At 39.6% G+C, this 13849-nt stretch overlaps 2 protein-coding genes across 2 annotated transcripts in view; both read left to right on the top strand.

The window, feature by feature from the left end:
• Positions 1–7656, top strand: part of arhgdig (Rho GDP dissociation inhibitor (GDI) gamma) — a 34629-nt gene extending 26973 nt beyond the window's left edge. Inside the window, exons 5-6 of the mRNA XM_034711220.1 lie at positions 5191–5254; positions 5407–7656. Coding sequence (XP_034567111.1) covers positions 5191–5254; positions 5407–5606 — 264 coding nt within the window. The 3' untranslated portion in view covers positions 5607–7656. The remainder of the gene's footprint in view (positions 1–5190; positions 5255–5406) is intronic.
• A 3602-nt stretch (positions 7657–11258) lies between these two features.
• rpusd1 (RNA pseudouridine synthase domain containing 1) lies at positions 11259–13436 on the top strand. Its single transcript, XM_034711285.1, has 6 exons — positions 11259–11372; positions 11562–11784; positions 11933–12056; positions 12139–12241; positions 12376–12477; positions 12607–13436. Exons 2-6 carry the CDS (start codon positions 11597–11599, stop codon positions 13014–13016), a joined length of 927 nt encoding a protein of 308 aa, XP_034567176.1. The 5' UTR covers positions 11259–11372; positions 11562–11596; the 3' UTR covers positions 13017–13436.
• The last annotated feature ends 413 nt before the right edge of the window (positions 13437–13849 follow it).

Here is a 13849-nt window from a genome sequence, read left to right as displayed (position 1 = left end):
TCGTAACTTACTGTATAGTATCATACTGTAGTTTATTGTATAGTTAGGTATTGTAACTTAATGTATCTCACCCTATCTTATCTTTTTGTATCTTATTGTATGGTATCATATCGGCAACTTAACGTATAGTATCATATTGTAGTTTATTGTATCGTATTCCGAAAATGACCATATCTTATTGTATCTTATTGTATTGTATCATATCTTATCGTATCGTAACTTCCTGTGTAGTATCATATCGTAGTTTATTATATAGTATGGTATCGTAACTTAACGTATCATATCACATCGTATCTTTTCGTATCGTAATGTATCTTATTGTAACATCATTTAACGCATCTTATCGTATCGTATCCAGTGTTGGGCAAATACTTTAAAAAAGTAATTAGTCATAGTTAGTAGTTACTTTCCCCAAAAAGTAATTGAATTAGTAACTGAATTACTCCTTCATGAATGTAATTAGTTACCTGGGAAAGTAATTATTGCGTTACTTTTTTTGAAAACCCTTCAAATATGTAAATTAATTTTGATTTTTGAGTGGATTTCACGGGCCAGTTGCATAGAGTAGAACAGCATAGATGGGTACTTCATTTCACTTAATATTTATTGGACCTCAAACCACAACTGGTAGACATACTGTAGGCCGTAATTCAAGTATTTTCTTCACTACTAAAAGTTTCAACAATAACACCATCAGCACCATCAACGGCGTTATCTGTGTTTTTGGCTAGTAGCTTCGTAGTGGCGTGTGCCGTTGAGAGGTGCTTCATGAGATTGGAGTTACTCTGAACGGACGCGGACAAACACTTCGCTCGCGGACATAATGTGTACTTAACATGTTTATTCTTTTTTTTTTTTTTATAACCAAATTTTATTCATTTTAACATTTAAAAACAGCAGTATGACAAACAGAGACAGGCAAATGAATACATATATGCAAAGTGAGTAACAGAGAGTGCACCTAACAAAAAATAAAATAAAAAAATAAATAGAAAAGGAGAAAAATGATAACAATATCAAACAAACAAAGAAGGACATCATGTTATCAAGCATCAACATGTTCTTCCTAGATGACTAGTGAGCATACATAATCATCCTGCCATGACTTTACTTCAGCTAAATAGATTGCATTCTTTGAAAGTGAGAGATGAGAGGCTGCCAACACCTGTAAAATTTATCTGTTGAACCACGAATGGTGTATTTGATCTTTTCCAATTTTAAAAAAGATAGCCGATCCTGAAGCCAGGATGTGTTTGAAGGAGGTGAATGACTCTTCCAGAGAAGGAGAATCCGACGACGGGCTATTAATGAAGCAAAGGAGAGGACATTAACTTGCTTGGTAGTTATCTTAGTACCTTCCTCAGGGATTCCAAAAATAGCAATATGAGGTGATGGGACTAATGTTACCTGTAGTACCTCTGACATAAAATGAAAGAAGAACTTCCAGTACTCCGCTAAGCTTGGGCACAACCAGAACATATGAGTCAGGTCTGCTGGTGCCTGAGAACACCTATCACAACTGTCTGAAAGGTTTGGATAAATCTTTGATAATCTGCTCTTGCTATAATGGATCCTATGAAGAACCTTAAACTGAATGAGGCTCAGTCTTGCACAGGAGGAGGATGAACTTATTGCGTGTAGTGCATCGTCCCACCACTCATTAGTCAAGGTGACGTCTAGTTCGGTCTCCCAACTAGTCCTAATCTTATGCAGGGCTGGAGGTGGGGTTATTGTTAATAGAAGGTTATAAATATAAGAAATATGTCCTTTAGAAAAGTTACCTATTGGGAGAAGATGATCGGCACCTGAAGCCAATGGAGCCAGTGGGAATACTGAGAAATTGGATTTAACAAAATTACGAATTAACATGTTTATTCTTGCCTTTTATATCGATGATGTTGAAGTAGTGCCTGTACTTCCATCCTGTGAATGCCAATTTTATCGGGACAGACCGCTCCGGACTCGTCACTATTGCATCTAGTTCTCTTGTGCGGCTGTTTGCGGCGGCGCGTTGAGGTTTAAACAACAACACCCACCTACCTGAACTCTGGCACTGATTGGCTTAACGTGAAATTGTACTCTACCTTTAGCCAATCATCATTACTTATGTGTCTGTCAGCCCTCCCCCTCACCAAAGAAAGACAGCCAACAAACATTTTATTTGCAGCTCCTGTCCTGTGCCTGGCTGAGCGAGCCAGGTCGGATGAGAGCTGTTAGATTTCAGTGCATAATAACGCGCCACATTTCTCTGTCGGTAACGGTAGCGGCGTTGTAACGTTTGAAATAGTAATTAATTAGATCACCCGTTACTGGAAAAAAATAACGGCGTTATTCCCAACACTGATCGTATCTAATTGTATTGTTATGTATCTTATTGTATCATATTGTATCGTTTTGTAACTTACTGTACGGTATCATATCGGCAACTTAACGTATAGTATCATATCGTAGTTATTGTATAGTTTTCCGGAAATGAACATAGCTTATCGTATCGTAAATAAATCTCAAAATCTCATCCTATCGTATCTTTTTGTATCATATCTTATCTTATTGTATAGTATCATATCGGCAACTTAACGTATAGTATCATATTGTAGTTTATTGTATAGTATTCCGAAAATGAACATATCTTATTGAATCTTATTGTATTGTATCATATCTTATCGTAACTTCCTGTGTAGTATCATATCGTAGTTTATTATATAGTATTGTATCGTAACTTAACGTATCATATCACATCGTAGCTTACTGGACGGTATCATATTGAAGTTTATTATATAGTATTGTATCGTAACTTAACGTATCATATCGCATCGTATCTTTTCGTATCGTAATGTATCTTATTGTAACATCATTTAACGCATCTTATCGTATCGTATCTAATTGTATTGTACTGTATCTTATTGTATCATATTGTATCGTTTTGTAACGTACTGTACGGTATCATATCGGCAACTTAACGTATAGTATCATATCGTAGTTATTGTATAGTTTTCTGGAAATGAACATAGCTTATCGTATCGTAAATAAAAGTAACTCATCCTATCGTATCTTTTTGTATCATATCTTATCTTATTGTATAGTATCATATCGGCAACTTACCGTATCGTATCATATTGTAGTTTATTGTATAGTATGGTATCCAAAATTAACGTATCTTATCCTATCGTATCTAATTGTATTGTGCTGTGTCTTATTGTATCATATCATATTGTATGGTAGCTTACTGTACGGTATCATATCGTAGTTTATTGTATAGTAACTTAACGTATCGTATCTTTTCATATCGTATCTTACTGTAACGTAATTTAAAGGTGCTGTGAGGAACTTTTGTTTTGTATCGATTCTGGCGCCCCCTTGTGGACAGAGTGATACTTCTTATCTCTTGTCCTAAACATGCAAAAGTAGTGTTTTCAACAAAAGCCTCATCCTGTTGTGTTCAACAGTCAACTTTAACAGGCAATGTGATTCTTTTCCATGAAAACAGTCAAATAAAGTCTGTTTCTGAAGATGTCCATCATCTGGTCTGACACCTACCCCCTCAGGGCGGTTTCAGGCATTAAAAATGACAACAGAGAAGGTGCCAGTGTTGCTGCTGATGGACTTGTTTGCTATTGAGGGTCATAAAGAGGCATCAGTATCATTTTCAGTCTGTTTCTCAGCCAGTTCGAAACTCCTCACAGGGCCTTTAAAGAATCTTATCATACTGTGTCTTATTGTATCATATTGTATCGTTTCGGAATTTACTGTATGGTATCATATCGTAGTTTATTGTATAGTAACGTATCAGAAATTGTAAATTATCGTATCTCTTCGTATCGTATCATATTGGATGGTAGCGTATCGGATCGTACTGCATCGTGTCGTATCAGCTCTTCTTTAAGACACAGCTGTAAGTTTTTGATGTGATATCATTGAGGACAGATAATTCCAAACTGTGATTTAAACTGGGAAACATCCATCATGTCTAACTTTCCCTTTAAAGCCTCTCTGTCATCTTTCTCTCCATCCATGTCCGACTTTCTCTTTCTCCAAGCTGCTCTCGTCTTTCTTCCCTCCCTCCATCTCCACTCATCACTCACGTAAACACATGAGCCGTGTGCCTCCTGTAAACAAATACAGGCTGAGGATGAGTCAATATGTTTGGAGGGGAATGCAGAGCAGATATCCGGAGAGAAAGATTTCACCTTGAGAGGATGTTTATCGAACAGTGAGGAAAAGCTCACCAAACAAACAAACAACAGCAAACAACCTGAGAATGCAAATTAAGACACCACGGGCCGTTTTGTCATGCATGAGGGTTCCTCTCGGGTGTGGTGCAGATTCAGTAGCAGGGGTTTGTAACAGGTTCAGTGGAGCTGCTGCAGAACACCATCAGATCCAATGATACCTCCAATTAAGGGATTCAGATTTTGTTCTGGATTTAACTTCAGGATCTCTTTATCTGCTGATCAGAATTATAAAAGTCACAAATCAAGAGTACCATTAGGCAAACACAGTGATGAATCGTAGATGTGAGGGAGATGTGCAGAGGGTGACTTCATGTCTCAGTGAGGTCCTGACTCTGCTCTGTGGGGACATCTTCTGGACAAACTAGATATTGCAACAGATCTAAAGTTAGTCAACAGTCAGGAGTATCAGCTGTGGTCTTTGGCACTTGATGATGATGTCACCTGGGCCATTTCAACACATTGATGGCACTCATATTTTTAGCAAGAAGACATTTTTTAAATTAAAGATTAAGGTTTGAAAGAAGCAAACAGGAGGGGTCAATTAAAGAAGCTGTTAAGTTGCATTATGGGAAATGTAGTATCCACTACTAGGCCAAAATTTGAAAGCCTCCACTGCTTCAGATTGGTGCAAACCTTCACATGTGTTGTTGAATGTGCAGAGAAGCTTTTACAACTGGACTTCCCTGCAGATTTCAAATGACTTTAACCTCTGTGTTCATCAAATCAGATGATGCACAATTGAACATGCTGAAAAACAGCAACATTTAGTTGAACACTTGTGCAACAACAAAAAATCTCCTCAGGTAGGCCCTCTGCAGATATGAAATCAGTGTTATAGACCTGCAGTTTTAATTTTAGCCTTAACTGGACCAAACTGGGAGCAGACACCAGAAACTATGTGGGTTTTAAGATGTTTGATAATCCGTGACCAATATCTGATGAAACCGTGTGTCCACAGGTGAACAGAGAAATCGTGTCCGGCTTGAGGTACCATCATGTGACCAGCAGAAAAGGACTAATCCGTGAGTTAACATAAGCCTCATCACTTTCACATTGCATAGGTCTGACATGAGACACATTTTTCCTCCTTAATTTGTATATAAACTAGAAGTTTAAAGTGCATTTAGCATCAACCCTTTGTTCCTCTAAGTGTCTGTTTTGTTTCGTCCTGCAGTCGACAAAGTGTCACAGATGGTGGGAAGTTACGGTCCGAAGGTGGAGGAGTGCGAGTTTGTGAGCGCGGCTGAAGAGGCCCCATTAGGCCTGATGTCCCGAGGCCACTATCAGGTCAAGTCCTGCTTCACCGATGATGACAAGATTGTCTACTTGGCGTGGGATTGGAGTTTTGACATCAAGAAGGACTGGGATCAATGAAGGAAGGGAGATGTTTCTATCCTTCCCTTCACCTCTGTCCTCTCCTTTCCCTTTTTTATCCCGTGCCTCCAAAATCCATCCTGAGAGGCTGAGGCTCTTTTCCTCCTTCTCCTCTTCTTCCTCTTTATTTTCTCTCCTACATGTTTTTTCTCCTTGTCTGTTTAATCCGAAGCCATGAGAGGATTTGAGAGAAAACAGTCCCCCTCTTTTTCTGCCTTCTGTTTTCTACATCTACATCACATTATGAGGCTTTGGGGATCATAAGACTTCCTCTCTGTTGGCTTATTTTCTCCGTAAACAGGGGATGAAAGGAAGCCGGTGTGAGGCACAAAGAGAAATTCAGGAAATGCATCGGATAGTTTCAAAATGTAGTTCTTGCCAAGCTGACTTTTCCAGATAAGAGATGATATGTGTAGAAGTAGAGTCAGTAAGGATTATTAAGTCATGCAGAAACATTTAAAATCATGGAGCAAAATTTACAGTTTTAGCTACTAAACCTGAGAGAGGTGCCAAATTACCAAATGAAAGAGAAACAGGGCTGAAGCTGCAGCCCATCATTGAACTCTTAAAATCCATGACAGTGTTAAACTTCCTGATTTAATCTCCAATGCACTATGGGAGATTGAGTTCCAAAACTTGATGCATTATTACCTGATGAAGGTGAAACTCCAGAAGAGAAAAGCACACGCCTTAGAGTGGGAGACATTTATATTTTCATCTCTCTTTTTAGAGACACTTTTTCCCAGTTTGTTGAAGTCATAGTTTGGACGTCACTCATTGATTTCTAAAACCCAATAACGTCCAAACGCCATATTGGAAATGTTAAGACAAAGAGGATGAGTTGAGGTGGATCAAACAGCTACGATGTTCCCACCTGTCACTCAAGTAAGCCACGCCCCCAATTTTGCCCAATTATTAAAAACTCAAAACCTTTCTATCTTCAAAAAGATTGGGTTATAAAAAAGATTTAGTGTGGACAAATTACAGTGAAGAGGTATTTAGAACCCAGACTGCATTATAACACAGGCGTTAATGGGGTCTCCTTGATGTTTGGAGCCAGCCTCTAGTGGACACAGGAGGAACTGCAGCTCGGTTGAAGACAGAAATGATACTGTATGTGTCCGGTAGTTCATTCTAGTTTTCTTGTTTTAGGATTTAATGTTACTTTATTAATGACAGATTGTATATCATGTTATATTTACTTTCATAAACTTACTTTGGTGATTCTGCGTTCAACAAACCGCGCACAACTTTTGAAAAACAAAAACAGTACATGGAGTGAAGGAAGAGGAGATTGTTTTTATTAAAGCTACCTTACAGTGATCATTTTCCTGTGACAGGAACTATCAGCTCTTGTCACCTCTTAAAGGTCTTTGAGTTTAGCTTCATCAGATTAAATCGTTTGAATATTTCCGTTTTTTACCGTCTTTGTGACGAAGCAGACCAACGACAGACTGTAACTGAACTGTGCATATTGTAGAAAGAGATGCATGTACGTCCTTTGGGATTTGATATTTAGTAAAAATTGAAAGAATCCCTTTCTAAAGCTCTCGTATACCAAGGACACAAGATGTGAATACAACTCAGCTCTGAAGACGGATAAGAGAAGGAGGACTGTCTCAGAGGTTTATTAAGGGATGAAGTAATTACCCTCAGAAAATAAAAAGATCTGTCATTATGTATTAAGTCTTTGGATATGATATTGTCATTGTTGCTGAGCATACTGAACATTGAACCCATTTGAACTCGTTGTGATCTAAGACTAACTGTACATGTAGGCTTGTTTGGGTGTTGCATGGTTAAGCAAGATGCTCTCTTCCTTTTTTACGACTTTATTGTAAAATTCAGTGTGGTTAAAATAAAAAAAAGATACTAACGCAATATCCAGATGTCAATAGTTGCCATATACTGAAGGTACAGTGATTACAGGGATGTTTTTAAAGGAGCAGACAGCTGGGAACATTCGTCTGTAACGATGGAGAGCTGAATCCTCCAATGTTTGTGTCCAATCTAATATCCTGTATCTTTTAATAAAGGCACTTCAAACAACCAGAGAGGTTTCTCATTTCAGCTCATGTGTCAAAAGATGCTTTATTAAGTCATATAAGTATGATTGTTAAATATATGAAGATAGCACACTTTATTAACTACACTGTACAAACATATGAGGAATTATATACAAAGACATTAACTTGATGACCTCTTTATCTTACTTTGAGACTTTTTGAAGATGAATCCACTTATAACTCACTGACATGTGTCTGTAAATTAGATTATAACCTACTTTGTCATAGACTGAAATACTGTCTGGTTAAATCACTCAGTCTCATTCTTAGTCGAGTCACCAGAGAAGGAAAGCTTTTATTGTCATCATATCTGTTGATGATAATACATCCTTTCCTCCTACTTCCCTGGTCCAAACTTTCCATCTTTCCGTCAGAGTCCCATGTCTCCTACTCCACAGTGAACCAGCCCTCCTTCTCGGTCGTGTTGGTAGCCGTGGTCGTGTTGTTCCCTCGGAGCGCCTGCTCCAGCAGAGCTCTTTGGGCCGTCGCCGGCAGGTACAGGAAGGCGTAGACGAGCGCCAGCAGCAGCAGAGCGGCCAGCAGAGGGATGCCCCAGTCAGAGGTCATGAGAGGCTCATCACAGCGAGCCTGCAGGAAGGAGTTATCCGGCATTGTGTGCACCTACATGAAGAACATCTCCAGGAATGAGTTTGTGATGGAGGAGGGCAGCCTGGTTAGTCCAGACTGGATCCAAGGTTTTAAACTTCAGAGGTTGCAAAGAGAAGAAAATGATAAATCCAAGGTGGAGAACATAGAGTCAGATAAATCCAGAGAACTGCAACATCCAGGAGGGTCTTCTCTCACAGAGCAAAAACAGAAGAACACTTTGTCTGGTGTCTTCACAAGCTGCTCCTCTTATCTCTGGTAAAAGTTCATTGTTTGGTTTTCAGTGAAGCAAAGAGAAAATACCAAATCCACACGATCAGAAGAGATGATCATAATCGTCTTTAGTCTGTCCGCCTCTCTCTCCTCTCCTCTCCTCTGCTCTGTCGTCTGACTGACTGTCGTCTGACTGAAACGTTCTTGATCTCTGCGTCGTGCCATGTGCCGCTCTCAGGCAAACAAACCAATCTACCTCCCAGCTCTGTGAAATGTTGCGCAACAATATAAAGAAACCCAACAACAGAGACACAAAGCCAGAATTTAATCCCTGTCTGTAGTGACACCTGTCTCAGTTACTCACAGATCTGCTCATGAAAATCCAATTATGTAATGACTGTTGATCTTCTTAGCTGAAAAACAAATTCATACCTGGCTGTGTTCAGGGATTACTCACAGGAAGAGCCTTCACTTAATTCAGCCAACATGTTACAGCACCATATGCTGCAAAGAATCAGCACGAACTGAGAGGGGAGTGATGTGGAGGCATGATTAGACTCTCTGTGGTACCTGACAATATGTGGGGATTCACAGAGAATGATAACACTGAAGGAGAGCTTCTGTTTTTGTTTTTGTTTTTGTTTTTGTGCTGACATGAAAACATTTTATTTACAGTGAAGGTTACAGAGAGAAGAACAACTCCAGAGAGCAATTTCAGAAACTCAGTGTAAGCAGATCTTTGAGTCTTTCATTCTGGAGTGTGTTGAATACAATTTAAGGTATAACTGATGATTCAGGGTCAAAAATATACAACTTTGCATCTAGATATCAATAGACAGCCTTAGGACAGCAACATGGGACACTTTGTCTTTAAAGCTACTCATAAAAAAACAGGAGTTTTATCTTGTAGAACAAAGCAGAAAGCCAACAAACCATGCATTGGAGTTTTCTTGATTGCAAAAGTCTAACACGAAGTCATAATATTACCTATTAAAGCCATATTTTTAGATGTTTTTTAGGCTTTTCATGCCTTTATTGGAAAGAGAGGACAGTGGATGAAGCAGGGAACTGTGAGGAAAGAACAGGAGATGGCATGCGGTTAAGGGCTTAACGTGTGGACACAGGGGTGCAGGATTTAAGCACTGAGAGAACTAGAACTTTAAACTAAAACACTGTCAGAGCAGGGGGTGATGGCTGCAGATATATGCATGCAGTATCTGTATAATATCTTCTAATCATCATATTCTAAGCCTCATTGTTTGCAGTGACAGTCATCACTGTGCCTGAAACACATGATATCCTTATTTCTTTGCACAATAAATGCTTAAATGGCCACTTTTGATAATAAAGTTAATGTCCCTTTCTAATGTCCCCCCCTCTCCTTGCATCTTTGTTTCTCTTGTTTTGGTCGATGCATGCTCTGCACGCTCTGAAAGGCCTCCCCCCTCTGCCTCAGTAGGTCCATCCAATAATACAGAGCGGAGTGTGTCATCATCAGCGAGATAGAAATGTCGAGGTGAGGTTGAGGTGAGGGATTATAGCCGTGACATATAACAGGTGAGCGACCATGAACAGTAGCTACAGATGAGGCAGAGAGAGATGAGACTAATGCAGCAGATATAATCCGCTGAGTCGAGATGATGGACTCACCATTTTAGATTTAGTGCTTTTTGCAGGTGAGGACATACAAGTGTATTAATCTAATATATTGAATGTGAAGTTATGATATACTTTGATAACAGTCATTGTGTCTTTCTCACAGCTCACACTGTAGCCCTCATGGCAGGAAATTCACTGCTCTTATAACAGTTTGTATATGTTGCACTATTTTCCATGCTTTAAAATGTCAGAGGTTGTTTTCATGTCACTCAACCTGCACGTCTTTAGACTAAAGGACGTCTTAAGGAGTCACAGATACCTTCACAAGGTAATACAATTAAAATATATATATACAATATTATTATGGTAATTAAAGTAATTATAATAAAATATTTCCTGACAAAAACAGCAACTGTAACAGATGCCACCAAGCTTCAGCCAACCATGTACATATGTTCTGGACTTGTCCCCATCTTAATGATTTCTGGTTGGATATTTTTTGACTCTCTCACCAAGGCCTTTAACATCTGCATCATGCCTGACCCACTGACGGTGCTTTTCGGCCTACCCCAATATCCCAGCATTCCCTCAACACTCCAGGCAAGACGTGCTATCCTTCTGAAATGGAAACATGCCTGTCCTCCAACACACAATAACATGGATACAAGAAATTCTAGGCTGTCTCAAACTCGAAAAGATATGATTCTCATTAAAGGGGTCCCTTGTAACTTTTCATGAAACTTGGAACCCCTTTCTAAGATATATGGATGGCCTTTATTACTGTCTGAAGATGTGCATGCAACACTGCCTCTGTTATTCTACTTGTATTGCACACTGATTACCTCATACAGAGATATATGTATGCACTGATTTTTCTTTTTTTTACATTTACAGTCTGCCAAATAAAATCAATAAATAGATTCTGGAAAAAAAAGTAGTAGTAGTAGTAATAATAATAATAATAATACAAGTTCTGTTATAGAATTCAGAGCTTTATTTTCTTCCTTCATTCAATCTTAACTTTTTAGATATTTAACTCTTTCATGTAAATAATCTAAAATCGTTCAAAGGCCCAAAAAACAACAAATATTGTGATAAATTAAGTATTTTTGGCTGAGATACAAAGACATGATAATGCACTTTTCAGTACAGCAGGTGGCGCTGTAGACCTTTAACATTGGATTGTTACCCCACCATAGAAACCACAGAAGAAGAAGGAGCGGCTGCGCAGTTACAGCGACACTCGTGGTAATGTTTACATCATCTGTCTCTCCCTCTACAGGTAAGATTTCTCTCTCTATTGATATCAAGAACATGTTTTAGTGTTGCAGTTATTTATATATTATATTATATGACTTTAACAGATAACTAATAACTCCTCTCATGGTGTTAATAGTCTGTAGTTAGCTCTGAATGAATGATGCTAACATGCTAACTGAGAGGCTCATCTGCTGCCTGCTCCTCTCTGCAGGCTGTGTGAGCTGTGTCACATAAAGGCTCCTCATCATGACCACAGAGCCTGCCAGCCTGGAGAGCCTGCAGGTGCTCTACCACAGCAAAGACTTCATCGTGGTGGACAAACACTGGGACATCCGCATAGACAGCAAGATGTGGTATGAGAAGCTGACCGTGCAGGAGCAGCTGAGACAGAGGTTCCCTGAGCTGGCTGACCCCAGCACCTACTACGGCTTCAGGTCAGAGTCACACCAGGCATCTAATTCTCCTCCCCTTCAGCATGATTACTGCACTTACATGTCTGCTGGGCTCTTCTTATAGAACTAAAGCCACCTTAACAATAGTAGTCTCATCATCTTCCTCATCATCTTCCTCCTCCAATGACAGGTTCTGTCATCAGTTGGATTTCTCTACAAGTGGAGCTCTCTGTATCGCCCTGAATAAGGCCGCTGCTGGTCAGGCGTACCGCTGCTTTAAGGACCGCACTGTCACCAAAGCCTACCTCGCCCTGGTATGAAACTCAAACACGGAGAATGTTTTGTCTCATTTGTTTTTATGACAGAAACATAAATCCAGTTTTCCTTGTTTCACAGGTACGTGGCTCGGTGGAAGAAGAAACCCAAACTTTGAACCTCGCAATTGGCAAGAACTCTTCAGAGGGAAAAACACACATGATGTGTACGGAGGGAACAGAAGGTACACAACACTAGGTTGAAAATGTTTCCACATGATTTAAAACACCTCTCTCTGGAGCAAACATACTCTCCTGTCTAGAGTTTGACTTTTCTAAACTATATGTGATTAAAAAACATCTTTTTATCTCATGTCAGGCTGCCAGAACCCAAAGCCATGCCAGACTGAGCTGACAGTGCTGGAGTACGGGTTGTATGATGGAGACCCTGTAACCAAAGTGCTATTACAGCCACTCACAGGTAACCAGAGGATTTGTTCTCTGTACTCTAAAGAAACAAAGTTTAGCTGGATGATAGAGAAAGATGCAGGAAAGTTTTTCCAGATGAATTTGTTCCGATAGAGACTGATAATCATGACTTTCCCTCCAGGCCGGACCCATCAGTTACGTGTCCACTGCAGCGGAATAGGCCACCCCATAGTTGGAGACTTCACCTACAGCTCAGGAGCAGATGTCACACCGTACCGCATGATGCTGCACGCTCACCTCCTCCACATTCCCCTCGAACCTCAGCCCCTGCACGTCTCTGCCAGAGACCCCTTTGTTCCCACCTTGGATCCAAAGTGGATCCCACAGCGATCTTTACGGACACTGACGGGCACTGTGGAGACGCTGCTGGAGAGGAGAGTGGAGGAGGACAGGAAGAGAAAAGAGGAGGAGAGAGAGAGGTTGAGAAGAGAAGAGGAGAGGAGGAAAGGGAGGCAGCGTAGGACTGAGAAGGAGAGTGAGGAGGAGAGGAGGCAGTGCCAGGAGTGGCTGAGTGAATGGGCGGGAGACTGAAGGACTTCCTCACTGTCACCATTTATAACTTATTAACTGAATGTTTACTAACTGAGTATCTCAAGCATGTGACCAAAACACACCTGAATCTGGAGCATCTGTCTGGAGCTTTGGAAAACAGAGAAACAGAAACGCTTCATACAAATCCTGGAGAAGTCGGCTATCTGCAGATATTTCATTATTAACTTGAATTAACAAACAATGTCACAAAAACTATACAGCCTGTCTGCTTCATGTTGCTAAAAGTACCTCACAGTAAATAAATACTTTATATGTATTTTTATGCATAAGTGCTGCACATACAGTGTATAACTCATGCTCAGTTATTGCTTGCTCATGGCTGATGTTCAGCACCAATCCTGTCAAAAATACACTGGAAATGTTACATCCCTGTCTCTTTAAATGTCTAAGATCATCACACCTGAATGGTTTTCTGCAGAAAGATAGTGTACATGGTATGAAGACACATCAAGGAAAGTACAAGTACCTTTTTACACCAAATATAGCGACACCAAACATTTGACAAACTACAGATAAGTAAAATAAATTCTTAATCTGATCGCTGGAAAATAACTCTGAATAAATGTCAGCTTTTCAAAAAAAAATCTGGCTACATATCAGACTTTTTTTAAATTTGGGATTATTTGTTTTATTTATTTGGATGATTTGTGATCTACTGATGTACTGAAAGGTTCTTTAATCATTTTAATAAAAGTGCTTTTATAGCATCTTCCTTGGATGTCCAAACCAAAGTGTCCTTGTCAGTGACGTTCCCATTTATTGCAGTGAAAATGAATGTGACTTACTTTTAGTAGATTCAGCTTGTAAAGCAT

This window comes from Notolabrus celidotus, chromosome 20 (assembly GCF_009762535.1).
Source record: "Notolabrus celidotus isolate fNotCel1 chromosome 20, fNotCel1.pri, whole genome shotgun sequence".
Lineage (NCBI taxonomy): Eukaryota > Metazoa > Chordata > Actinopteri > Labriformes > Labridae > Notolabrus > Notolabrus celidotus.
The sequence above is the reverse complement of the archived record's forward strand: the minus strand, read 5'-3'. Positions and strand labels throughout refer to the sequence as shown.

What these genes read in the sequence shown, in the direction of transcription:
- rpusd1 (XM_034711285.1), top strand. Translation starts at nt 11,597, where the DNA reads ATGACCACAGAGCCTGCCAGCCTGGAGAGCCTGCAGGTGCTCTACCAC. An exon ending in AGCACCTACTACGGCTTCAG is followed by an intron (nt 11,785 to 11,932) that starts GTCAGAGTCACA and finishes CTCCAATGACAG; the next exon opens with GTTCTGTCATCAGTTGGATT. An exon ending in CCAAAGCCTACCTCGCCCTG is followed by an intron (nt 12,057 to 12,138) that starts GTATGAAACTCA and finishes CTTGTTTCACAG; the next exon opens with GTACGTGGCTCGGTGGAAGA.